The sequence below is a fragment of the Tamandua tetradactyla genome, chromosome X, assembly GCF_023851605.1.
Source record: "Tamandua tetradactyla isolate mTamTet1 chromosome X, mTamTet1.pri, whole genome shotgun sequence".
NCBI classification, from domain to species: Eukaryota; Metazoa; Chordata; class Mammalia; order Pilosa; family Myrmecophagidae; genus Tamandua; species Tamandua tetradactyla.
Window position 1 is genome coordinate 155362365 of NC_135353.1, and position 27649 is coordinate 155390013.

General features: G+C 40.5%; 1 protein-coding gene across 1 annotated transcript in view; it reads left to right on the forward strand.

Moving 5' to 3' along the window:
• The first annotated feature begins 81 nt into the window (after positions 1 to 81).
• MAP3K15 (mitogen-activated protein kinase kinase kinase 15) overlaps positions 82 to 27649 on the forward strand; it is a 90108-nt gene continuing 62540 nt past the window's right edge. The window contains exon 1 of the mRNA XM_077147036.1: positions 82 to 134. Within this exon, the coding sequence (XP_077003151.1) occupies positions 82 to 134 (53 nt within the window). The remainder of the gene's footprint in view (positions 135 to 27649) is intronic.

Genomic DNA, 27649 nt, shown 5'->3' on the forward strand with positions numbered 1-27649 from the left:
TGGGTGCTTCTGGGTTAGGAGTACCTCGATTAAGCAGAGCCCTCGAGAAAGTATGCATAAGAGGAGTAGAAATGGTTGCGAATGAGCCGGCACTGCCCCCTGCAGTCGGGCTCCTCCCAGTTGGCCGTGTTCCTGTGTGGGTGTTTGCACGTGCTGTTTCCGCTACCTGGAATGCTCTTTCTTTTGTTGCTTACCTGACAGAATCTGATGATCCTTCAGGGTCTGGTTGCCATGTTGCTTTCTGATTGAGGCTTTCCCTGAATTCCAAATCTAAAAATGAGGCTGTTAATTCATTCTCATAGCACCTTGCTCTTTACTTGTTTCCTACCTTTCATCCCTCCCACTGGCCTGTAAGCCTGAAGGGGTTAGAGGCCATGGTCCACCCAGTGCACAGCATGGTTGTGACATCCCACCCAATGTGGGATGATCCAATGCTCAGAATGTGTTTGTTGAATGGGCGAATGCATGAATGACTAAATGACCAACTCTGGTGTAAAGTTGGAAAAGATCCATATAAAGAGTGTCTGAATGTTACAGTTAAGGGTTTGGTAGTTGAAGGAAAAATCTGTTGTATTTTTCTATATATATGAACCTATGCTTGAAAACAAAAATATCCACGTCACGCATGTTCAGTGTATACAGAAGAACCTGCAAATGTAATTATTGCTAATACCACCATCCATCCAAAGATAACCATTGAAGTAGGACATGGCCCAGAGCAGAGAATTCAGAAAATGGAGGCCTGCCTAGGTGAGGGTGGGTGGTGATGGAAGTCTTCCTGGTGTGGGGGTCTCAGGTCTCTGCTAAAATGGGGATTCCTCCAGATTCAGAAGAGAATTGATCTTCCTGACCGAGAAAACCCCTGTCATTTTAGCATTGTTGACTTGTGTATTAGTCAGGGTAGGGTAACAGCTATAACGAACAGCCCCGCAATTTCAGTGGCTTAACATAATAGAAGTTTATTTTCACTTATGTGACATTCCAGTGTTTGTACATCCTGGTTGGGTGATCCCTTCTCCAGTTCATTACTTGAATCAGTCTTTTCCCATCTTATGGCTTTGCCTTCTCCTAGAGCCTCAAATCTCCTTTCATTCAGCCAATAAGAGAAAAAGAGCATTGGTGAATTGTCAGGGAGGGGTGTGTGTGTGTTTAGTTATACCTTTATTAAAATATAATTCATATACAATTTTCCCACTGAAAGTATACAGTTCACTGGTTTTTAGTGTATTCATGGAGTTGTGCAACCATCACCATAATCAGTATTAGAACGTTCTCACCATCCCATCCCCCCCACCCCCAGAAAAAAAAAAACCCTATCTATTAGCAATCACCCTCTTTTTCTCTTCCATTTCCCTCCCCCAGCCCTTGGCAAACACTAATCTATTTTCTGCTTGAATGGATTTGCCTATTCTGGACATTTAATAAAAATGGGATTATATAGCATATGGTCCTTTGTGTCTCGCTTATTTCACTTTGCAAAATGTTTCCAAGGATCATCCATGTTGTAGCATGATACCTTTTTATTGCCCAATAATATTCTGTTGTATAGCTCTACTACATTGTGTTTATTCATTTATCAGTTGATGGGCACTTGAGTTGTTTCTACTTTGGGGCTATACAAGGGAGGTTTTTATGGACCTGATCAGGAAGTTATGTCCATTAGTTTGCACATTTGTTTGCCCAAAACTCAGTCTCACAGAGTTAACTGCGAGGGAAACTGGGAAATACAGTCTGTCTGAGTTCTGGGGGTGGGGGTGGGGGTAGGGAATGAGGCTTGATGAGCATGTCCTAGTGTTTGCTATAATTTTCAAATGACAAGCAGAATTTAACTGACTCCATCAGAGTGGAGATCCGTGGGAACATATCACATTGCAGAACCAGGGGTTCAGACAGGAATATCCTTTCAGCTCCTGCCGCCTTTGATAAATGCCCAGCTCCGAGACTGTAGATCCCAGTCTTTGTAGATAGTGCTTGATGGTTACTGCAAATAGCACCTTGAATTTTCTCAGGAGACTGGGAAAGTTTGGGATGATGGGAGCAGAGTTGGGATGATTTAATAACAGTTCTATGAGATTTTGAGAGTAGGAGAACAACTATTCTGGTTTTTGTTTTCTTTGGCTTGGCCATTGTTCACGTTAAAACACAGGTTGACTCTAGCTGCCCTTATCTCCTTTTATAAATATGAGGCATCTGGCCAGTATAGGGCACCTGCTTTCCTGTGGCAGGTGTGTATCTTTCAGGTTCCAATCAGGAAACAGAAACCACCCTATATATTCAAAATAGAGGAAATTTGATACAGGAAATTGGTTGCACAGTTGAGAAGCCAAACAGGAAATTGTGAGGCAGCCCAGAAATTAGCATCAGCAGGAAGCTGTTCCTGCTCCTTGGTTGGAGGGCCAGGGGTGTAGTTGTCAGAACCCCGGAGCCAGGATCACCTGGAAGAAACTGGAACTTTCCTGAGCCAGCCTGGTGGGAGCTAGATCAGCAGAAGAGATGTAGCTGTTATTGGAGTCACCACCCAAAACACAAAAAGAGGGAGAAAATACTCTGGCTTCTTCCTTCTTCTCATTCTCCAGTTATTCTTAGACCAGGGCCTCCCCCCTACTCACAGCTGGTAATGAGCTGAGCTGGGAGCCTGGGAAACAGCTGGTGGGAGTCAGCCCCCTTGTGATAAAGAGCAGAACAGGAGAAAGAAAAGGAAATAGAAGAGGGCAAACAGACCAACGACTGGCCCAGAAGGACGCTTAACTTTCTGACACACTGCTCAGTTTCTGTGGTGTTTTGTTTTTTTTTTGGCAGCTTTATCAAGGTATAATTTACAATCAAATGTACCCATTTTAAGTACACAATTTGATGAGTATGGACAAATGTGTCTGTATAGCAACCACAACCACCAATCAAGATCTAGAATATTTTACCCCCGAAAGTTGCCCCTTCCCAGTCACTTCCCCCCAATACCCTGTCCCCATATGGATAATTTCTATTGACCTGCGTTCTAGGTCATGATCCTTTCTTTTGTACTGTCCAATCTGATGTTATGCCCATTCAATGATTTTCTTTTGTATTTTTGTGCTTTTCGGTTCTAGGACTTCCATTTATTTCTTTTTTAGTTTCTGTTTCTCTTGTGAAATGTGTTACCTTTTCATATACACATTATATTTATAGAAATAGCATATTCATAATAGTTTTCACTCCCTTGCCTACTAAGTTCCATAACAGAATCATCTCTGGGTCTGTTTCAATTGGTTATTGTCATGGTCAGGTTCATGTATCAACTTGGCCAAGTGGTAGTACCTGTCTGTCTGGTTTGGCAGGTTGCTATGAGGACATTTCATAGAATTAAATCATGATCCTATCAGCTGCATCCACAGCTGATTCCATTTGTAATCAGCTAAGGAGAGTCTTCTGCAGTGAGTGATGCATAATCTAATCACTGGAAGCCTTTTTTTTACCATTTTTTTCTTAATTAAAAAAATTAATAACAAACGAAACATTAAGATATCATTCCATTCTACATATACAATCAGTAATTCTTAATATCATCACATAGTTGCATATTCATCATTTCTTAGAACATTTGCATCGATTTAGAAAAAAAATAAAAATAAAACAGAAGAAGAAATAAAACAATAACAGAGAAAAAAAGATTATGCATACCATACCCCTTACCCCTCGCTTTCATTGACCACTAGCATTTCAAACTAAATTTAACATTTGTTCCCCCTATTATTTATTTTTATTTCATATGTTCTACTCTTCTGTTGATATAGTAGCTAAAAGGAGCATCAGCCACAAGGTTTTCACATTCACAGAGTCTCACTGTGAAAGCTATATCATTGTTCAATCATCATCAAGAAACATGGCTACTGGAACACAGCTCTACATTTTCAGGCAGTTCCCTCCAGCCTCTCCCTTACATCTTGAACAACAAGGTGATATCTACTTAATGCGTAATAATAACCTCCAGGATAACCTCTCAACTCTGTTTGGAATCTCTCAGCCATTGACACTTTGTCTTATTTTACTCTTCCCCTTTTTGGTCGAGAAGGTTCTCTCAATCCCTTGATGTTAATTCTCAGCTCATTCTAGGGTTTTTCTCAGTCCCTTGATGCTGAGGCTCAGCTCATTCCAGGATCTCTGTCCCACATTGCCAGGAAGGTCCACACCCCTGGGAGTCATGTCCCATGCAGAGAGGGGGAGGGTGGTGAGACTGCTCATCGTGTTGGCTGGAGAGAGAGGCCACATCTGAGCAACAAAAGAGGCTCCCTTGGGAGTGACTCTTAGGCCTAAATTTTAAGTAGACTTGACCTATCCTTTAGGGGTTAAGTTTCATATGAACAAACCCCAAGACTGGGGGCTCAGCCTATAGCTTTGGTTATCCACACTGCTTGAGAGAATATCAAGAATTCAACCTAGGGAAGTTGAATTTCTCCCCGCTCTCACCATTCCCCGAAGGGGGCTTGCAAATATTTTTCCACTCACTGATCAGATCACTCTGGGATTCATCGGAGCATCACTCTGGAAAAACCAACAAAATCTCATGTCCTACCTGAGATTCCAAGTACTTATGACATTCAATCAACCTGTCTACATAAGTTATATTACGAAATGCTCTAGTCAAAATATAAATTTTGTAACAAATAAAACATTTTTTGCTTTAGTCTCGCACATAAGGTGACATTTTAAAATATTGATTGGCATCTATTTTCAGCACCCTACAATAATGACATTCCTTTGTTCTTTCTCATGCAAAAACATTTTTAAAATTTGTACATTGTACATTTCACTATTTGATACATGCTAGGCATTCCTAGATTATACCATCTCAATCTTTAACATCTATCTTTTTTCTGATTTCATTTATGTCCCCAGCCCTCCTCCCTCTGTCATTCTCACATGCAGCTTCGTTCAGTGTTTTAACATAATTACATTACAGTTAGGTAGTATTGTGCTGTCCATTTCTGAGTTTTTGTATCCAGTCCTGTTGCACAGTCTGTATCCCTTCAGTTCCAATTGCCCAATATCTTACCCTATTTCTATCTCCTGATGGTCTCTGTTACCAGCGACATATTCCAAGTTTATTCACTAATGTCAGTTCATATCAATGAGACCGTACAGTATTTGTCCTTTAGTTTTTGGCTAGTCTCACTCAGCATAATGTTCTCAAGGTTCATCCATGTTGTTACATACTTCATAAATTTATTCTGTTTTAAAGCTGCATAATATTCCATCGTATGTATATACCACAGTTTGTTTAGCCACTCGTCTGTTGATGGACATTTTGGCTGTTTCCATTTCTTTGCAATTGTAAATAATGCTGCTATAAACATTGGTGTGCAAGTGTCAATTTGTGTTTTTGCCCTTAAGTCCTCTGAGTAGATACCTAGCAGTGGTATTGCTGGGTCATATGGGAATTCTGTATTCAGCTTTTTGAGGAACTGCCAAACTGCCTTCCACAGCAATAGCACCATTTGACATTCCCACCAATAGTGAATAAGTGTGCCTCTTTCTCCACATCCTCTCCAGCACTTGTCATTTTCTGTTTTGTTGATAATGGCCATTCTGGTGGGTGTGAGATGATATCTCATTGTGGTTTTGATTTGCATTTCTCTAATGGCCAGGGACGTTGAGCATCTCTTCATGTGCCTTTTGGCCATTTGTATTTCCTCTTCTGAGAAGTGTCTGTTCAAGTTTTTTTCCCATTTTCTAATTGGATTGGCTGTCTTTTTGTTGTTGAGTTGAACAATCTCTTTATAAATTCTGGATACTAGACCTTTATCTGATATGTCATTTCCAAATATTGTCTCCATTGTGTAGGCTGTCTTTTTACTTTCTTGATGAAGTTCTTTGATGCACAAAAGTGTTTAATTTTGAGGAGCTCCCATTTATTTATTTCTTTCATCAGTGCTCTTGTTTTAGGTGTAAGGTCTATAAAACTGCCTCCAATTATAAAATTTATAAGATGTCTCCCTACATTTTCCTCTAACTGTTTTATGGTCTTAGACCTACTGTTTAGATCTTTGATCCATTTTGAGTTAACTTTTGTATAGGATGTGAGATACGGGTCCTCTTTCATTTTTTTTGCATATGGATATCCAGTTCTCTAGGCACCATTTATTGAAGAGACTGTTCTGTCCCAGGTGAGTTGGCTTGACTGCCCTATCAAAGATCAAATGTCCATAGATGAGAGGGTCTATATCTAAGCACTCTATTCGATTCCATTGGTCAATATATCTATCTTTATGCCAGTACCATGCTGTTTTGACCACTGTGGCTTCATAATATGCCTTAAAGTCAGGCAGCGTGAGACCTCCAGCTTCGTTTTTTTTCCTCAAGATATTTTTAGCAATTCAGGGCACCTTGCCCTGCCAGATAAATTTGCTTATTGGTTTTTCTATTTCTGAAAAGTAAGTTGTTGGGATTTTGATTGGTAGTGCGTTGAATCTGTAAATCAATTTAGGTAGAATTGACATCTTAACCATATTTAGTCTTCCAATCCATGAACGCGGTATGCCCTTCCATCTATTTAGGTCTTCTGTGTTTCTTTTAACAGTTTCTTGTAGTTTTCTTTGTATAGGTCTTTTGTCTGTTTAGTTAAATTTATTCCTAAGTATTTTATTCTTTTAGTTGCAACTGTAAATGAAATTCGTTTCTTGATTTCCCCCTCAGATTGTTCATTACTAGTGTATAGAAACACTACAGATTTTTGAATGTTGATCTTGTAACCTGCCACTTTGCTGTACTCATTTATTAGCTCTAGTAGTTTTGCTGTGGATTTTTCAGGGTTTTCGACATATAGTATCATATCATCTGCAAACAGTGATAGTTTTTCTTCTTCCTTTCCAATTTTGATGCCTTGTACTTCTTTTTCTTGTCTAATTGCTCTGGCTAGAACTTCCAACACAATATTGAATAACAGTGGTGATAGTGGACATCCTTGTCTTCTTCCTGATCTTAGGGGGAAAGTTTTCAGTTTTTCCCCATTGAGGATGATATTAGCTGTGGGTTTTTCATATATTCCCTCTATCATTTTAAGGAAGTCCCCTTGTATTCCTATCCTTTGAAGTGTTTTCAACAAGAAAGGATGTTGAATCTTGTCAAATGCCTTCTCTGCATCAATTGAGATGATCATGTGATTTTTCTGCTTTGATTTGTTGATATGGTGTATTACATTAATTGGTTTTCTTATGTTGAACCATCCTTGCATACCTGGGATGAATCCTACTTGGTCATGATGTATAATTCTTTTAATGTGTTGTTGGATACAATTTGCTAGAATTTTATTGAGGATTTTTGCATCTATATTCATTAGAGAGATTGGTCTGTACTTTTCTTTTTTTGTAATATCTTTGCCTGGTTTTGGTAAGAGGGTGATGTTGGCTTCATAGAATGAATAGGTAGCTTTCCCTCCACTTCAATTTTTTTGAAGAGTTTGAGCAGGGTTGGTACTAATTCTTTCTGGAACGTTTGGTAGAATTCACATGTGAAGCCATCTGGTCCTGGGCTTTTCTTTTTGGGAAGTTTTTTAATGAGTGATTCAATTTCTTTACTTGTGATTGGTTTGTTGAGGTCATCTATTTCTTCTTGAGTCAAAGTTGGTTGTTCATGCCTTTCTAGGAAGTTGTCCATTTCATCTACATTGTTGTATTTATTAGCATAAAGTTGTTCATAGTATCCTGTTATTACCTCCTTATTTCTGTGAAGTCAGTGGTTATGTCTCCTCTTCCATTTCTGATCTTATTTATTTGCATCCTCTCTCTTCTTCTTTTTGTCAATCTTGCTAAGGGCCCATCAATCTTATTGATTTTCTCATAGAACCAACTTCTGGTCTTATTGATTTTCTCTATTGTTTTCATGTTCTCAATTTCATTTATTTCTGCTCTAATCTTTGTTATTTCTTTCCTTTTGCTTGCTTTGGGGTTAGTTTGCTATTCTTTCTCCAGTTCTTCCAAGTGGACAGTTAATTCCCGAATTTTTGCCCTTTTTTCTTTTTTGATATAGGCATTTAGGGCAATAAATTTCCCTCTTAGCACTGCCTTTGCTGCATCCCATAAGTTTTGATATGTTGTGTTTTCATTTTCATTCTCCTCAAGATATTTACTGATTTCTCTTGTAATTTCTTCCTTGACCCACTGGTTGTTTAAGAGTATGTTGTTAAGCCTCCATGTATTTGTGAATTTTCTGGCACTCTGCCTATTATTGATTTCCAACTTCATTCCTTTATGATCTGAGAAAGTGTTGTGTATGATTTCAATCTTTTTAAATTTGTTGAGATTTGCTTTGTGACCCAGCATATGGTCTGTCTTGAGAATGATCCATGAGCACTTGAGAAAAAAGGTGTATCCTGCTGTTGTGGGGTGTAATGTCCTATAAATGTCTGTTAAGTCTAGCTCATTTATTGTAATATTCAAATTCTCTGTTTCTTTATTGATCTTCTGTCTAGATGTTCTGTCCATTGATGAGAGTGGGGAATTGAAGTCTCCAACTATTATGGTAGATGTATCTATTTCCCTTTTCAGTGTTTGCCTCACGTATTTTGGGGCATTCTGGTTCGGTGCATAAATATTTATGATTGTTATGTCTTCTTGTTGAATTGTTCCTTTTATTAGTACATAGTGTCCTTCTTTGTCTCTTTTAACTGTTTTACATTTGAATCCTAATTTGTTGGATATTAGTATAGCTACTCCTGTTCTTTTCTGGTTGTTATTTGCATGGAGTATCTTTTCCCAGCCTTTCACTTCCAACCTATGTTTATCTTTGGGTCTAAGATGTGTTTCTTGTAGACAGCATATAGAAGGGTCCTGTTTTTTAATCCGTTCTGCAAGTCTATGTCTTTTGATTGGGGAGTTCAATCCATTAACATTTAGTGTTATTACTGTACAGGTAGTACTTTCTTCTACCATTTTGCCTTCTGTATTTTATATGTCATATCTAATTTTCCTTCTTTCTACACTCTTCTCCACACCTCTCTCTTCTGTCTTTTCATATCTCTCTAGTGCTCCCTTTAGTATTTCTTGCAGAGCTTGTCTCTTGGTCACAAATTCTCTTAGTGATTTTTTGTCTGAAAATGTTTTAATTTCTCCCTCATTTTTGAAGGACAATTTTGCTGGGTATAGAATTCTTGGTTGGCAGTTTTTCTCTTTTAGTAATTTAAATGTATCATCCCACTGTCTTCTTGCTTCCATGGTTTCTGCTGAGAAATCTACACATAGTCTTATTGGGTTTCCCTTGTATGTGATGGATTGCTTTTCTCTTGCTGCTTTCAAGATCCTCTCTTTCTCTTTGACCTCTGACATACTGACTAGTAAGTGTTTTGGAGAACGTCTATTTGGATCTATTCTTTTTGGGGTGCACTGCACTTCTTGGTTCTGTAATTTTAGGTCTTTCATAAGAGTTGGGAAATTTTCAGTGATAATTTCTTCCATTAGTTTTTCTCCTCCTTTTCCCTCTTCTTCTCCTTCGGGACATCAACAACATGTATATTTGTGCGCTTCATATTATCATTCAATTCCCTGAGTCCCTGCTCATATTTTTCCCTGTAGATTCTGTTTCTTGTCGGATTTCAGATGTTCCATCCTCCAGTTCACTAATCCTAACCTCTGCATCTTGAAATCTACCCTTGTAGGTTTCCATTGTTTTTCCATCTCTTCTACTGTACCATTCATTCCCATAAGTTCTGTGATTTGTTTTTTCAGACTTTCCATTTCTTCTTTTTGTTCATTCCTTGCCTTCTTCATATCCTCCCTCAATTCATTGATTTGGTTTTTTTTTATTATTGATTTCATTTTTGATGAGGTTTTCCATGTCTGTTCGTATATTCTGAATCAATTGTTTCAGCTCCTGTATCTCATTTGAACTATTGGTTTGTTCCTTTGACTGGGCCATATCTTCAGTTTTCCTGGTGTGATTTGTTATTTTTTGCTGGCGTCTAGACATTTAATTACCTTAATTAGTTTATTCTGGAGATTGCTTTCACTTATCTTACCTAAGGTTTTCTTGCTAGATGAGTTTGTTGTTCATCTGTTCTTTGACCTTCAGTTCAACTTTTTCTGGGCCTAGCTTAGGTTTTATTTAACAGAGGAGAATTTTTCAGTTCTTGTTTTCTTATTTCTTGCCTTGCTTATAAGGTGCCTTTTCCCTCCCCACCCTTAGGAGGGTCTACATAGGTATTACAGACACCAGCCAGGTTTTCCCAGACTAAACTAGCCTCCTATCAGGGGGAAGGAGTCACCTGGGTCAATTTTCCCTGAGAGTGAGACCCAGCAGGTTAAAAGACTTTCCTGTGAAGTCTCTGGGCTCTGTTTTTCTTATCCTGCCCAGCATGTGGCACTTGTCTGCCTATGGGTCCCTCCAGCAAAAGATGTTGTGGCTCCTTTAACTTTGGAAGGCTCTCCCTGCTGGGGGCGTGGTGGAGACAGAGGAGAGGTTGTAGGCTGGTTATAATGGCTTCAAATTCCCAAGCCCTGGGTTCTGAATTCCCTGAGAGAGGGATTTCGCCTGAGTTGGGCTTCACCCCATCCCCTGGGGATGGCACAGGCGGGAGACAGCCCTGAAAGCAGTCTGTTTCTGCCTATGCCTGGGGCAGTTGCAGCCCAAGTAGTCCCGCCACTGAATCCACAGGCAGCCAAGCCTCCATAAAAACAGCCACAAAAACCTCCGCTTCATCCTTTTTCCACTTTTTCGGTTAGCCCAATAAGCGACTTCCACCTTGACCAGGTTTGCCTGAGCTGGGGGCCTATTTTTAGTAGTCAGAATTTGTTTATTAATGCCACAATTGGTGTTTGGTTGGACTCAGTCCCTGCTACTGTTAGAGTGTCTTTCCTTTCCCTCTGGGAAACTGCCTGTGGGGGAGGGGTGCCGGCTGCCACGGCTTGGGAAACTCATGGTTCTGGGTGGGCTTGCAGCCGGTCCAGCTGGTCCAGACTGGGGTACGCTGTGTGTCTGGTCACTGTCGTGGCTCCGGGAGCTGTTCTGTACTGTTTCTGGTTATTTAGTAGTTGTTCTGGAGGACGAACTACAATGCGCACATTGCTAAGCCCCCATCTTGACCCTGGCACTCTACCGGAAGCCTTTTAAAGAGGATTCAGAAGAGACAGGCTCTCTTCCTGCTTTGGCCGGAGAGCCTCTCCTGTGGAGTTCATTCAGACCTCCACTGGAATCATCAGCTTCACAGCCTGCCCTGCAGATTTTGGACTCTACATTCCCATGATTATGTGAGATGCTTTTATAAATTTTATATCTATGAATATTTCCTGTTGATTCTGTTTCTCTAGAGAACCCTAACTAATACAACCAGGAGTGGTTCTTAAAGAACAGAATCTTAAAAATGGGTTATTATGAATGGTGTTCTACTCTGACTGGACTCAAAGGCACTAAGGACTCTGAGTCCCATAATCAGACTGACACTGCCAATCCATGGAGTGAGTTGGCAAAAGAGATAGTCAAAATATCACCATTCAGTTCTCCTAATGCTTCGCTTGTACGAAGCCAGGTTCTGGGGGATAATGTTTTTGACATCCTTATGGATAATGTTTGTGACATCTTTATGGAGTTTTGTGGAAGTAGGAGATATAGAGATGTTGACTGGTTGTTGTTAGATACACTGGATACATTAATGAGTGAAAGGAATGGGCTTAAGGCTTCAAATGAGATGCTTAAGTGCCGTCTGAGAGATGTAGAAGTTTCTATGAGTGTCCTGAGGGAAAATCTTATTTCCTGTAGCTATGGAGTTGAGATCTCTAAAAATCAGACTCAGAGTCTTATTGTTAGAGTAGCGACTTTACAACATAAACTGATATCTCAGTGTTGCATGGTGTGTGCCATTAAAGTGACGGCATTGATTGGAAAGGAGTGGGATCCTGAAAAATGGGATGGTGACATATGGATTGATTATGATGTCAGGGGCCAGGTTGAAACCCTAGGTCATGCTGAGTCTTCTCTAGATAACCCTGTAATAGTCTACCCTGAGGACATTACTGCCCCACCTCCAACCTGCCTTGAGGAGTTGGCCACCCAACCTCCACCTGAAGGGATTAGCCCTAGAGTGATTAATCCTGTTTCACCAGATGAAACTGCAAGTGAATGCCCTGAATCAAATGGTTTGGAAGATATTTCTAATTCTTTTCATGACCCATCCCCACCACCCCTCATTTCTTCCAGACCTATAACTAGACTAAAGTCCCAAAAGGCCCCTGAAGGTGAGGTACAAAATATCATACATGAGGAGGTATGTTACACTCCAAAAGAACTGTGTGAGTTTTCCAATTTATTTAGACAGAAATCAGGGGAATGTGTGTGGCAATGAATTTTAAGGGTGTGGGATAATGGTGGAGGAATATAAGGCTGGATCAGGCTGAATTTATTGGTATGGGCCCACTAAGCAGAGATTCTGCATTCAATGTTATAACTTGAGGGGTTAGAAAAGGCATTAACAGTTTGTTTGGGTGGGTGGTTGAAACATGGATCAAAATGTGGCTGACATTACCTGAGGTTGAATTGCCAAAACTGCCCTGGTATAATGTAGATGAGGGGATCCAGAGGCTTAGACGGATTAGAACATTAGAGTGGATTTATCATGCAAAGCCTGCTCTTACACCCCAGAAATGTTCCCGGGATGCACCTTTTACTAGAACAGTGAGAAATAAATTTGTGAGGCTAGCATCATCATCCCTGAAGGGCTCTGTGGTTGCACTTCTCTGTAGGTCAGATATTACTGTGGGAGCTACTGTCACTGAGCTGGAATCTTTAAACACAATGGGGATGACAGGATCCCGAGTTGGTAGAAGTCAGGTGGCAGCACTTAATCACCAAAGACAGGGTGGACGTGGCTATTTAATAGACAGCAAACTCAAAGCATGAGTCACAATAATCTGACTCGCAGAGATTTGTGGCATTGCCTAGTAAATCATAGGGTACCTAGAAATACAATAGAAGGGCAATCTACTAAATTCTTGTTAAAGCTATATAAACAAAAGAGTTCTAGGTCAAGTGAACAGAAGTCTAACCTGAATTACAAAAACACAGAGTCACAGCCCCTTAATCAATTTCCAGACTTGAGACAGTTTACAGACCCAGAGCCCCTTGAATGAAGGGGAGGCCAGGTCCCTTTGGGGGAGAAACCTGTTACAGTGCCACAAATTTATGCTGCTAATCTTCCTCCAAGCCTTCCCCAAGGAAACCAACGGCCTTTTACCAGGGTGACTGTGCACTAGGGATAAGGAAATGATCAGATATTTTGGGGATTATTAGACACTGGTTCAGGAGTGACATTAATTCCAGGGGACCCAAAATATCACTTTGGTCCACCAGTCAGAGTGGGGGCTTATGGAGACCAGGTGATCAATGAAGTTTTAGCTCAGATCCATCTCACAGTGGGTCCATTGGGCCCCCGGACCCATTTCGTAGTTATTTCCCCAGTTCCAGAGTGTATAATTGATATAGACATCCTGAGCAACTGGCAGAATCCCCACGTTGGCTCTCTAACTCGTGCACTGATGGCTGTTATGGTAGGAAAGGCTATTATGGTAGGTATAGGGCAGAAAGAACTGCCCCTACCTAGCAAAATAGTAAATCAGAAGCAATACCAAATTCCTGGAGGGATTGCAGAGATTACTGCCACTCTTAAGGACTTGAAGGATGCAGGGGTGGTGATGTCTACCACGTCCCCATTCAACTCCCCTGTTTGGCCTGTGCAGAAAACAGATGGTCTTGGAGGATGACAGTGGATTATCATAAGCTCAACTGGGTGGTAACTCCAATTGCAGCTGCCGTTCCAGATGTGGTATCATTGTTTGAACAAATCAATACATCCCCTGGTACCTGGTATGCAGCTATTGATCTGGCAAATGCTTTTTTCTCAATAGCTGTTAGTAAGGACCACCAGAAACAGTTTGCTTTCAGCTGTCAAGGTCAGCAATATACTTTCATTGTCCTACCTCAAGGGTATATCAACTCTCCAGCCCTATGTCATAATCTTGTCTGCAGGGACCTTTATCTTTTCTCCCTCCCACAAGATATCACACTGATCCATTATATTGATGATATCATGTTGATTGGATCTAGTGAGCAAGAAGTAGCAACTACTCTAGACTTACTGGTAAGGCATCTGCATGTCAGAGGATGGGAGATAAATCCAACAAAAAGGCAGGAGCCTTCCACCTCAGTTAAATTTCTGGGTGTCTGGTGGTGTAGGGCTAGTCGAGATATCTTTTCTAAGGTGAAGGATAAGTTGCTGCATCTGGCCACTCCCATGACCAAAAAAGAGGCACAGCATCTAGTTGATCTCTTTGGATTTTGGTGACTGCATATTCCTCATTTGGGTGTGCTACTCTGGCCCATTTATCAAGTGACCAGAAAAGCTGCTAATTTTGAGTGGGGAACTGAACAAGAGGAGGCTCTGGGACAGGCCCAGGCTGCTGTACAAGCTGCTCTGCCACTTGGACTATATGATATAGCAGATCCAAAGGTGCTGGAAGTGTCAGTGGCAAATAGAGATGCTGTTTGGAGCCTTTGGCAGACCCCTATAGGAGAATCACAATGTAGACCCTTAGGATTTTGGAGCAAAGCCTTACCATCTGCTGCAGATGACTTCTCTTCTTTTGAGAAGTAGCTTTTGGTCTGCTATTGGACCTTAGGAGAGACTGAACCCTTATACATGGGCCACTAATTTACCATGAGACCTGAGTTGCCTATCATGAGTTGGGTGTTGTCTGACTCACCAATCCATACAGTTGGGCATGCACAGCAGCACTCTATAGTATATATGAGATAGGGCCAGAGCAGGTCCTGAAGGCACAAGTAAGTTACATGAAGAAGTGGCCCAAATGCCCATGGTCTCCACTCCTACCACATTATCTTCTCTTTCCCACACCAGAGCTATGGCCTCTTAGGGAGTTCCTTACAGTGAATTGACTGAGAAAGAGAAAACTCGGGCCTGGTTTACAGATGGTTCAGCACAATATACAGGTACCACCCAAAAGTGGATAGCTGCAGCACTACAACCCCTTTCTGGGTGTTCTTGAAGGACAGTGGTGAGGGAAAATCCTCCCAGTGGGCAGAACTTCGAGCAATGCACCTGGTTGTTCATTTTGCTTGGAAGGAGAACTGGCCAGAGGTGCGTTTGTATACTGACTCATTGGCTGTTGCTAATGGTTTGGCTGGATGGTCAGGGACTTGAAAGACCATAATTGAAAACTCAGTGACAGAGAGGTCTGGGGAAGAGGTATGTGGATTATCCTTTCTGAGTGGGCTAAAAACATGAAGATATTTGTGTCCCATGTGAATGCACACCAGAGGGTGACTTCAGCAGAAGAAAGTTTTAATAATCAAGTGGATAAGATGACCCGTTCTATGGATACCAGTCAACCTGTTCCCCAGCAACTCCTGTCATTGCCCAATGGGCTCATGAACAAAGTGGTCATGGTGGTAGAAATGGAGATTATGCATGGGCTCAGCAACATGGACTTTCACTTATCAAGGCTGACCTGGCTACAGCCACTACTGCGTGCCCAATCTGCCAGCAGTGAAGAACCACACTCAGTCCCTGATATGGCACCATTCCCCAAGGTGACCAGCCGGCTACATGGTGGCAGCTTGATTACATTGGACCACTCCCTTTCATGGAAGGGGCAGTGATTTGTTCTAACTGGAATAGACACATACTCTGGATATGGGTTTGCTTTCCCTGCACACAATGCTTCTGCCAAAACTACAGTCCATGGGCTTACAGAATGCCTTTCCCATCGTCATGGTGTTCCACACAGCATTGCTTCTGATCAGGGAACACAGTTCACAGCAAATGAAGTGCAGGAATGGGTACATGCTAATGGAATTCTCTGGTCTTACCATGATCCCCATCATCCAGAAGCAGCTGGATTGATAGAACGGTGAAATGGCCTTTTGAAAACTCAGTTATAGGTGGCAGTACCTTGAAGGGCTGGGGTAATGTTCTCCAGGAAGCTGTGTATGCTCTGAATCAGCATCCGCTGTATGGTGCTGTTTCTCCCATAGCCAGGATTCATGGGTCCAGGGACCAAAGGGTAGAAATAGGAGTGGCACCACTCACTATTACCCCTAGTGATCCAGTTGCCAAATTGACAAGGGGTGGACTGTCATGGTCAGGTTCATGTGTCAACTTGGCCAAGTGTTGGTACGTGTTTGTCTGGTTGGGCAAGTGCTGGCCTGTCTATTGCTGTCAGGACATTTCATAGAATTAAATCATGATCATGTTGGCTGTATCCACAGCTGATTCCATTTGTAATCAGCCAAGGGGAGTGTCTTCTGCAATGAGTGATGCTTAATCTAATCACTGGATGTCTTTCAAGGAGGATTCAGAAGAGACAGGCTCTCTTCCTACTTCAGCCGGCAAGCCTCTCCTATGGAGTTCATCCATACCCTCCATCGGAATTGTCAGCTTCACAGTCTGCCCTGCAGATTTTGAACTCTATGTTCTCACGGTTATGTGAGACACTTTTATAAATTTTATATTTACGAATATTTCCATTGATTCTGTTTCTCTAGGGAACCCTAATTAATACAGTTCTATTTTATCTTGTTTTTGGGTCCAGTTTTCCTGTTTCTTTGAATGTCTCATAATTTTATCGAAAAGAACAGTGGAAACTGACGTATAAATTTTTGTTGTTGTTTATTTCTGTGAGCATCTGAGCCCTTTCCTAGCAGCTGGGTTACAACAAGACCCCACTTTTAATTATATTTAAATTTACCAGTAATTTGTTCAACTGCCAAATTCCTGTGCCCTCACTGCCTTTTTTTTACCTTGTTAGCCTTTGAGTGAGTAGAGTTTTAGGCTATTACTTTGGATTCGGCTTTAGGAGAGCCTCAGAACCTAAGTGCCTTGATATCTTTCTGTTTTAAACCCCCTCCTTCACTGTAGTTTTCTTGGCAAAATTCAGGGGGTGGGTATGGGGCAGATTGTCGTGTCAAATGATTTCTTTTTGCTTGGTGTGCCTCCAGGTTCCATGCTGTTGTCTAAAACTTGGCTGATTTTCTCCTTGTCTTTGCCAAGTTTCTCTATCAAAGGTCTACATCTCCTTTCACCAGTACCTAAGCAGGCGCTTAACTTTGGAAGCTGACACTGTTCATTGCTCACCTCTAAAAGGCCCTGTTTTCTCTGAAATTCAGTTAATCAAGGCTTTCTTTCTACTATTCAGTATGATTTTTATATTATCTGTGTTTTTTAGTTACCACAGCAATGAAGGTCTTTCACTTTATTCTGCTACTCCTATAAGGTTTTTGACAGGTGACTCAAGGAAAAGTTTGTTCCAGAAAGGACACTTCTCTAGTGAGAACTTTGTTCATTACTGTTCATGGATGGCTTAGAAGATTGATTTGACCTCTATCTGTCTCTCACCCTATGAACTTCCTCTTATAGACACACATATAGAATAGAAAAGTTGGGCAAACAGACAGGATAGTTGGTGGCCAGCTAATGCTCTGGCAGACCTGTAGCTCACAGAACTTTATTTTTCACATGGAAAACTGAGACACAGAAAGGGGTGAGTGATTCACTCAAAATCAGATGGTTGATAAATGGTTGGAAAATAACCAGAATCTAGCTCTATAAGATTCCTAGTACAGCATTCTGTCTTTATTTTTCACATTTTACTACATAAATATGTTTATGTGTTTTTATTGTAAAAAAAAATTTTTAACATTTAAAGAAGCTGTCCCTTTCAACTCTAATCTCCGATCCCACTCATATTCCAGAAGTAACCTTGCTTGCCTTTTTGGACAATTTTTTATGCATTTGCATACTGTTATAAAACTGCAGGATTTTAAAAATACAGGACTTTGCAGGGGGATATCCTGTTATTTTCTTTGTTCATGTAGCAATCAGTGCTTGAAGATAGCTCTTTGTCAGTGCATGTAGGCTTACTTCATCCTTCATTCATTTAACAGACATTTGCATATATACCATGTGCCAGACCCAACTCGAAGGAGTGGGGCACAGCAGTAAAGAAAGGAGACAAAAATCCCTCCCTCTTGGAACTTACATTCTAAAATGGGGAGCATATGACTTTTTTAAGGCTGCCACAACAGATTATCACCAGCTGGGTGACTTAGAACATTAGAAATTTATTCTCTCTCAGTTCTGGAGGCTAGAAGTCCAAAATCAAGGTATTGCAAGGGCCATGTTCTCTCTCTGAAGCCTCAAGGGAAGGATCCTTCCTTGCCTCTTCCTAGCTGATGACCCTTGGATTCCTTGGCTTGTAGATGTGTTACTCCAGTCTCTACCTCTATCAAAGCATGGCATTCTGCCTGTATGTCTCCATGTCCAAATTTCCCTCTTCTTACAAGGACAGCAGTCATTGGATTAGGGCCCACCCTAATCACAGCATGAACTCAATTTGATTACATCTCCAAAGACCCTATTTCCAAATAGGGTCACACATTCACAAGTACCAGGATTAGAACTTGAACATATCTTTTTGGAGGATGCAGTTCAACCCACAATAGGAGAGGCAATCAACAAAATAAGTAAAATGTAGTAAGACAGGGCAGGTTGGTAGGGAGGGCCAATGAGAAGAGGGAGGTTGCAATTGTAAATTGGGTGATGGAGAAAAGATCTAAAAGAGGCGAGTTCGGAAGAAACCGTGTGACTATATGGGAGAAGAGCATTCCAAGTGGAGGGATCAATAAGTGCAAAGGTTTCGAGGTGGGGAGGTGACTGCTATGCTTGGGGAATAGCAGGCAGACTTGTGTAGCTGGAGCCAAGTAGGTAGGTAATGGGGTGTGGATAGTGGGAGGTGAGCCTGGAGAAATATCCGGGAGCCAGATCTTGTAGGGCCCTGTAGGCCATTGTAAGAAAATTGGCCTTTGCTGGGAGATAGGAAGCCACTGGAGGGTATTGATTAGAGGAGTGATGTGATCTGACTTATGGTTTATCAAGATCACTCTGTGTTGAGCATAGATCATAGAGGGGTGAGGTGAAAGCAGGAAATGACAGTGTCTTGGACCAGGGTGGTCTCTGGGAGTGAGGAGGAGTCGACCAATGGGGATGTGTGTTGAAATGAAGGCCAACAGAATTTGGTGATTGAAAAAAGGGTGTCAGAGTACTCGAGCATGACTACAAAATTTTGGACCTGCCATGGAATAAGATGGGGCGTATTGTGAGGAGAACAAGTTTGATGGGAAGACCAAGAGTTTTATTTAGGGGCATGTTAAGTTGGCAGTATGAGGCATCCAAGGAAGATGCGAGAAGGCAGTTGAATATATGAGTCTGGATTATTCTGGGCTGGAGACAGAAATTTGGGACTCATCAGAATATGGAAGATTTTTTTAAAATTACAACACTGGATGTCACTGCACGATCTAGTGTAGTGAAAGAGGAAAGGTCCAAGGGTTGTGTCTGTGGACTCTCCGGCCTTAAAATGTCAGGGAGAGGAATAGGAGCCAGAAAATTTGACTAAGGTAGGCTGAAAATCAGAAAAGTGTGGTATCCTGCAAGCCAAATGAAGGTGTTCTGGGGAGGAAGGAGCACTGAACTGTCAAATGCTGTTGGTACGTCAAATGAGAGGAGGGTTGAGAATTAATCAGTGGATTTAGCAGTAACCCCGACGACTGAATCAGAAATGTCCCGAGTAAGAAACAGCGATGTCTGGGTCCCATCTCTAGAGATTCTCATGAATTGGTTTGGGGTAGTCTGGACCCCAGGATTTTAAGAACTCCCCAGGTATTTATACTATGCATCCCGTGTTGAGAACCATGGTCTTGGTTTATTTTCTTCTCTTAGTTGTGAAATGGCCTTAGTGCTAGAAAAAGGTGTTGCTGATGGATTAAACACAGGAGTTTTTATCTATGGGCTTGTTCTTAGATACCTTGGAATCTGAAAATGATAAGCAGATCTGAAAACAGATTATTAACCTCTGAAAGGATTAGCTATTTAGCACCTGTCTTAAAGTGGCGTTTAAGACGAAAATCTCTTTGCTTTTTATTTTTGCAAATATTCTATTTTTTGTTTGGATTATGTTCAAAACATTTTTGAGTCACAAGGGTCAGTTTTGAGTCACAAGGGTGAGTTTCAAATTAATGAAAACGTTTGAGGAAACTCTAGATGTAACTAGACCAAACAACAGCAACAAACCTTAATGATTACTCATTGAAGAGAGTTAAATACATTCTTTTCAGAATCCTGAATATTTCACATCTCAAAAGTTGGTTCATAATGGAAGTAGAAATTTTGCACCTCATTAAAGTTTTAATATTTTCATTTTCTTGCCATAGACGCTAGAAATTATTTAAAATGCTTTTAGCGAGGTTGAGTTGGGTTTATTTCTGTTGGCTCTTAGAAATTAAAGAATATCATGGATGGGCTGTTCATTAAGAAATCTTCTTTGCAGACTGCTTGAATTGAATTCCATAAGATAGAGAGAAGATCAAATATATTAGAACAGGCTGAGTTGAAAAATAAGGCTTAATTTGTTGCATGCTTCTTGAAGGATGCCAAGTTTCTAGATTAGCTCTTCTCAGCCAGGGTTCCACAGGAGAATTAAGCCCAAATGTTCTAAGGCATCCATTGTGTGAAATGAGTTAATTTCTCTTTAATGCATGCAGAATGAAGCTAGCTATGTACCATCCTTGGCCTAAATGAGAAAATAGTCAAATCATTTTTTTAGGGCTTAATTCTCTCACAGAACTCTGGTTGAAAAAGGCTGTTTTAGGGACTGATCTGTCTTCTTAGATGATGCAATAGTTTTTGAGGTACAATCCCTCAGGAAAGAAGGCATAGAAGAGTCCATTGTAAACAAAGAAAAAAAAAAGGAGAAACACCAGAGTCCATTGTAGAATTCACAGGAATTTAAAAGGATAATCTCCTTATTTGTTTAATAGAATAATTATTAGTAAAGTATATACAAGACCATCTTATATCAACCCCAGCAATGATTTTTGAACAATTTAAATGTATATCCCCCCAGACTTTTGTGTATGCACATTAGCATATATGTAAATAATATTTATTTCAAAAGAATGGGGTCATGCTATACATCTGGCTCAGCAATTTTTTCCCATGAAATGTTATGGACATTCTGTATCATCACATACTGATCTGCTTTCTTTACAAGGGTTGCACGGCTTCCCATGGTTTGGTTGTTACAAAATACATTTTTCCATTCTTCTGTTAATGAATATTTGGGTCATCTCCAGTTTTTCGCTATTACAAGCAATGCTGTAATAAACGTCTTTGTTCAAAAATTCTTGGGTATGTTTATAAGTATTTATTAGTTTCTGAGGGCTGCTGTAACAAACTGTCACAAACTGGGTGGCTTAAAGCAATAGAAATTTATTCTCTCACAGTCACTAAGCTAAGGGTCCAAGATCAAGGTGTTGGCAGGGCCATTGCTCATGTCCAGGTGCTCTAGGGTCCTTCCTTACCTCTTCCAGCTTCTGGTGGCCCCAGGCAATACTTTCCTTGTGGCAGCAAAAACCCAATTTCCGCCTCTGTCTTCACAAGGCCATCTTCCCTTGTGTGTCTCTTCTCTTCCCAGGAGCACACCAGTCATATTGGATTAGGGCCACCCCTCTCCAGTATGACCTCATCTTAACTAATGGCATCTGGAACAACCCTGTTTCCAAATAAGGTCACGTTCTGAGATACTGAAGGTTAAGGCTTCAACATATCTTTTCGAGGGGTACAATTCAAACCCATAACCAAATATTTCTATATTATAGATTCTACAAGTGGAATTGTTGAATCAAGATGCCACCTTTTACTTTTTGTGTGTATGTTTTTTTTTTATTATGGTAAATTTCAAGCCTATTCGAAAGTAGGGGCTAGTATGCAAACCCCAGCATACCCCTACCCAATACTTACCATCGCATAGCTGACCAGTATGTTTCCCCATACGCCACGCCTGTTCCATCCCACCTCAACACCGGATTTATCTTGAAGCAAAGATCTGTTTTATCCATAGATATTTCAGTGTGTGCCTAAAAGTTAATACTTAAAAAAAAACAATCAAAAACATGTTATCGTACTTTAAAATTAACATTCATTCCTAAATGTCAGTGCTCAAATTTGCCCAATTATTTCATTAACTTTTTAAAAATTTTTTATTAATTAAAAAAAATTACAAGAAACACAAACATTCTCAACACATACACTCAGCAATTCACAATATCATCACATAGTTGCATATTCATCATCGTGATCATTTCCCAGAACATTAGCATCAATTCAGAAAAAGAAATAAAAAGACAACAGAAAAATATAACAAACAGAAAAAAAAAAATTTTACATGCCATACCCCTTACTGATCCCTTTCATTGATCACTAGCGTTTCAAACCAAATTCATTTTAACATTTGTTCCCCCTATTATTTATTTTTATTCCATATGTTCCTCTCATCTGTTGACAAGGTAGATAAAAGGAGCAGCAGACACAAGGTTTCACAATCACACAGTCACACTGTGAAAGCTACACCATTATACAATCATCATCAAGAAACATGGTTACTGGAACACAGCTCTACATTTTCAGGCAGTTCCCTCCAGCCTCTCCATTACATCTTGGATAACAAGGTGATATCTACTTAATGCATAAGAATAACCTCCAGGACAACCTCTCGACTCTGTTTGTAATCTCTCAGCCATTGACACTTTGTCTCATTTCACTCTTCCCCCTTTTGGTCAAGAAGGTTTTCTCAATCCCTTGATGCTGGGTCTCAGCTCATTCTAGAGTTTTTCTCAACCCCTTGATGCTGAATCTCAGCTCATTCTGGGATTTCTGTCCCATGCTGCCAGGAAGATCCACACCCCTGGTATTCATGTCCCACATAGACAGGGGGAGGGTGGTGAGACTGCTCATCGTGTTGGCTGGAGAGAGAGGCCACATCTGAGCAACAAAAGAGGTTCTCTTGGGGGTGACTCTTAGGCTTAATTTTAAGTAGGCTTGACCTATCCTCTGAGGGGTTAAGTTTCATATGAACAAACCCCAAGACTGGGGGCTCAGCCTGTAGCTTTGGTTGCCCACACTGCTTGTGAGAATATCAAGAATTCAACTTGGGGAAGTTGAGTTTTCCCCCGTTCTCACCATTCCCCGAAGGGGACTTGCAAATACTTTTCCACTCACTGATCAAATCACTTCGGGATTCATCAGGGCATCACCTGGACAAACCAACAGAATCTCATGTCCTATACAAAGTTCCATGTACTTAAGGTGTTCAATCAACTATCTACATAAGTTATATTAGGAGATGCACTAGTCAAAGTGTAAATTTGTACCAAATAAACATTTTTTGCTTTAGTCTCACACATTAGTTGAAATTTTAAACTATTAAGTACCATCTATTTTCAGCACACTGCAGTAATGACATTCTTTTGTTCTTCCTCATGCAAAAACATTTTTTAAATTTGTATATTTATTCACTATCATTATACACTCTAGGCATTCCTAGATTACACCATCTCAATCTTTATCGTCTATCTTTCTTTGTGATTTCATTTATGCCCCAGCCCTCCTCCCTCTATCATTCTCATATGCAGCTTCATTCAGTGTTTTAACATAATTGTATTACAGTTAGGTAATATTGTGCTGTCCATTTCTGAGTTTTTATATTCAGTCCTGTTGCACAATCTGTATCCCTTCAGCTCCAATTACCCAATATCTTACCCTATTTCTATCTCCTGATGGTCTCTGTTACCAAGGAAATATTCCAAGTTTATTCACTAATGTCAGTTCATATCGGTGAGACCATACAGTATTTGTCCTTTTGTTTCTGGCTAATCGCACTCAGCATAGTGTCCTTAAGGTCCATTCATGTTGTTACATACTTCATAACTTTATTCTGTCTTACAGCTGTATAATATTCCATCTTATGTAAATGTCACAGTTTGTTTGGCCAACTGTCTGTTGATGGACATTTTGGCTGTTTCCATCTCTTGGTAATTGTTAATAATGCTGCTATAAATATTGGTGTGTAAATGTCCATTTGTTCCTTGGCCTCGTGTCCTTTGAGTAGAGACACCATATAGATGGGTCCTGTTTTTTAATCCATTCTGCCAGACTATGTCTTTTGATTGGAGAGTTTAATCCGTTAACATTCAGTGTTATTACTGCATGGGTAGTACTTTCTTCTACTATTTTGCCTTCTGGATTTTATATGTCATATCTAATTTTCCTTCTTTTTACCTTTACTCATAGTCTTCCTTTCTACACTCTTCTCCACACCTCTGTCTTCTGTCTTCGTATCTGTCTCTAGTGTTCCTTTTAGTATTTCTTGCAGAGCTGGTCTCGGTCACAAATTCTCTCAGTGATTTTTTTTGTCTGAAAATGTTTTAATTTCTCCCTCATTTTTGAAGGACAATTTTGCTGGATATAGAATTCTTGGTTGGCAGTTTTTCTCTTTTAATAATTTAAATATATTATCCCACTGTCTTCTCGCCTCCATGGTTACTGCTGAGAGATCTGAGCATAGTCTTATTGGGCTTCCCTTGTATGTGATGAATTGCTTTTCTCTTGCTGCTTTCAAGATCCTCTCTTTCTCTTTGACCTCTGACATTCTGATTATTAAATGTCTTGGAGTATGTCTATTTGGATCTATTCTCTTTGGGATACGCTGCACTTCTTGAATCTGTAATTTTAAGTCTTTCATAAGAGTTGGGGAATTTTCAGTGATAATTTCCTCTATTAGTTTTTCTCCTCATTTTCCCTTCTCTTCTCCTTCTGGGACACCCACAACACATATATTTGTGCACTTCATATTGTCTTTCAATTCCCTGAGTCCCTGCTCATATTTTTCCATTTTTTCCCTATAGTTTCTGTTTCTTGTCGGATTTCAGATGTTCCATCCTCCAGTTTTGAAATCCTATGTTCTGTCTCTCGAAATCTACCATTGTAGGTTTCCATTGTTTTTTTCATCTCTTCTACTGTGTCTTTCATTCCCATAAGTTCTGTGATTTGTTTTTTCAGACTTTCAGTTTCTTCTTTTTGTTCTTTCCTTGCCTTCTTTATATCCTCCCTCAATTCATTGATTTGGTTTCTGATGAGGTTTTCCATTTCTGTTCGTATGTTCTGAATTAATTGTTTCAGCTCCTGTATGTCATTTGAATTGTTGGTTTGTTCCTTTGGGCCATATCTTCAATTTTCCTAGTGTGATTTGTTATTTTTTGCTGGTGTCTAGGCATTTAATTACCTTAATTAGTTTATTCTGGAGATTGCTTTCACTTCTTCTATCTAGGGTTTTCTTGCTGGATGAATTTGTTGTCTATCTGTTCTTTGACATTCCGTTCAGCTTTATCTGGTCCTTTAGCTTAAATTTTGTTTAACAGAGGAGAATTTTTCAGTTCTTGTTTTCTTGTTTCTTGCTCTGCTTGTGTGGTGCCTTTCCCACACACACACACACACTTGGGAGGGTCTCCTTAGATATTATAGACCCCAGCTAGGTTTTCCCAGACCAAACTGGCCTCCTATCAGGAGGAAAGAGTTACCTGCGTCGGTTTTCCCTGAGGGTGAGACCCAGCAGGTTGAAAGACTTTCCTGTGAAGTCTCTGGACTCTCTTTTTCTTATCCTGCCCAGTATGTGGCACTTGTCTAACTGCAGGTCCCACCAGCATAAGGTGATGTGGTACCTTTAACTTTGGTAGACTCTCCCTGCTGGGGGCATGGTGGAGACAGAGGAGAGGTTGTAGGCTGGTTTTAATGGCTTCAAATTTCCAAGCCCTGGTTTCTGAATTTCTTGATGGAGGGATTCCACCTGGGTGGGGCTTCACCCCTCCCCTGGGGAAAGCACAGGCTCCAGATAAGCCCTTGTTGCAGTGGGAGAGTCATCCCATCTCAGGCCTTGGAGCGGGTGCAGCACACTCCTTGGGGATTGGGTAGAGCCTGGCTACCACCATGTGGAAGGGTTGAACGTGTGCCCCAGAGATAGCAGAGAGCCCAGGTGTGACCCCGATGCTTGTAGAGAGTAGAGCCGAGAAAAAGGTGGTCTCTCCAATGTCCCCCAAGGTTGCATTCAGAGAGAGGCAAGATAAATGACCCAAAGATAAATGACTCTCAGACTTTGAAATCGAATGGAGTTTACTCTGCAGATTTTTGAGACTGCTTGTGTCTGGTGACCCCTGTGTCCTTTCTTCCTTATGGAAATGGGTACATGTATCCTGTGACTGTCCCTTCTTTGTATGTTGGCACCAAACAACTTGTTCTGAGTTGTGCAGGTCCAGAGCCAGCAGAGAAAATTTTGCCTTAGGACTGTCCATGCCTGTAACTGACTTTGATGAGACTTTGTACTGGTTTTAACCTTGTATTGTATTTGTAATGTTACTGAAATGGTTTAAGATTCTCTGATATTGTTATGGAATGAATGTATTTTGTATATGGGGAAAACATGTCTTTTTCAGAGTCCAGAGGATGGAATGTGCCAGTTTGAAAGGATATATGTACCCTAGAAAAGCTGTGTTTTAATCCTAATCAATCTTGTGAGAGCAGCAGTTTCTTCGAATCCCTATTCAGCACTGTAGGTTGGAAACTTGAGTAGATTATCTCCACGGAGATCTGACTCAATCAGTTGTGGGTATTAAACTTGATTAGATGGAGACATGTCTCCAACCATTCTACATGGGTCTTGATTAGTTTACTGGAATCCTAAAAGAGGAGACATTTTGGCGAGAGTTCCTTTTTTTTTTTTAACATGGGCAGGCACCGGGAATTGAACCTGGGTCTCTGGCATGGCAGGCGAAAACTCTGCCTGCTGAGCCACTGTGGCCCACCTGAGAGTTCCTTTTGACAATGAGAGAGCCACAGAACCATGACAGAATGATGAGAAAAACAGAGAGTCCACCAGCCAGTGATTTTTGGAGATGAAGAAAGAGAACACTTCCCAGGGAGCTTCATGAAGCAAGAGGCCTGGAGAAAAAGCTAGCAGACATTACCCTGTTTGCCATGTGCCTTCCCAGTTGACAGAGAAATGCTGAACTCATAGGCCTTTCTTGAGTGATGGTGACCTCTTGATGGTGCCTTGGTTTGGACTTTTTTTGTTTTTTTGGATGCATGGTCCGGGAATCTTCTGCATGAAAGGCGAGCATTCTACCACTTGAACCACTGGTTTGGACATTTTCATAGACTTGCTTTAATTTGGAGTTTTTCATGGCCTTAGAACTATAAACTAGCAACTTATTAAATTCTTCTTTTTAAAAGCCATCCCATTTCTGGTATTGCATTCTGGCAGCTAGCAAACTAGAAAACTTGGTTTATTTGAATCGTGATTGAGATAAGATCTGTGTATTGTATTTGGTTGATATGACTCTTACGTCTTTTTTAGTAGAGTTCCTCTTTTTTCTTTCCTTCATCATTTATTTGTTGAAGAAGCATTTGTCCTGTAACATTTTCAGTGTTCGAGATTTTGCTGATCTTTTCACTGTGGTGTGGTTTAACAAGTTCCTCTGTCCCCTTATTCCCCCTGTAAATTGCTAGTTAGATCTGGAGGCTTATTTTAGAATATATCCTTATAAACTTATATCTAATTTCTCTCTTTTGTGATGCTAGCTGCCATTGATAATCATTGTCTAGATCTATTATTTCATTAGGGCTTGCAAACTAGTGGTATTCGAATTCCATCATTTCCTAAGTTATTAATACAAAGACTTTATAAAGAGAAATTTCCCCTCATCAATGACTTGGTTATCCTGATATACGGTC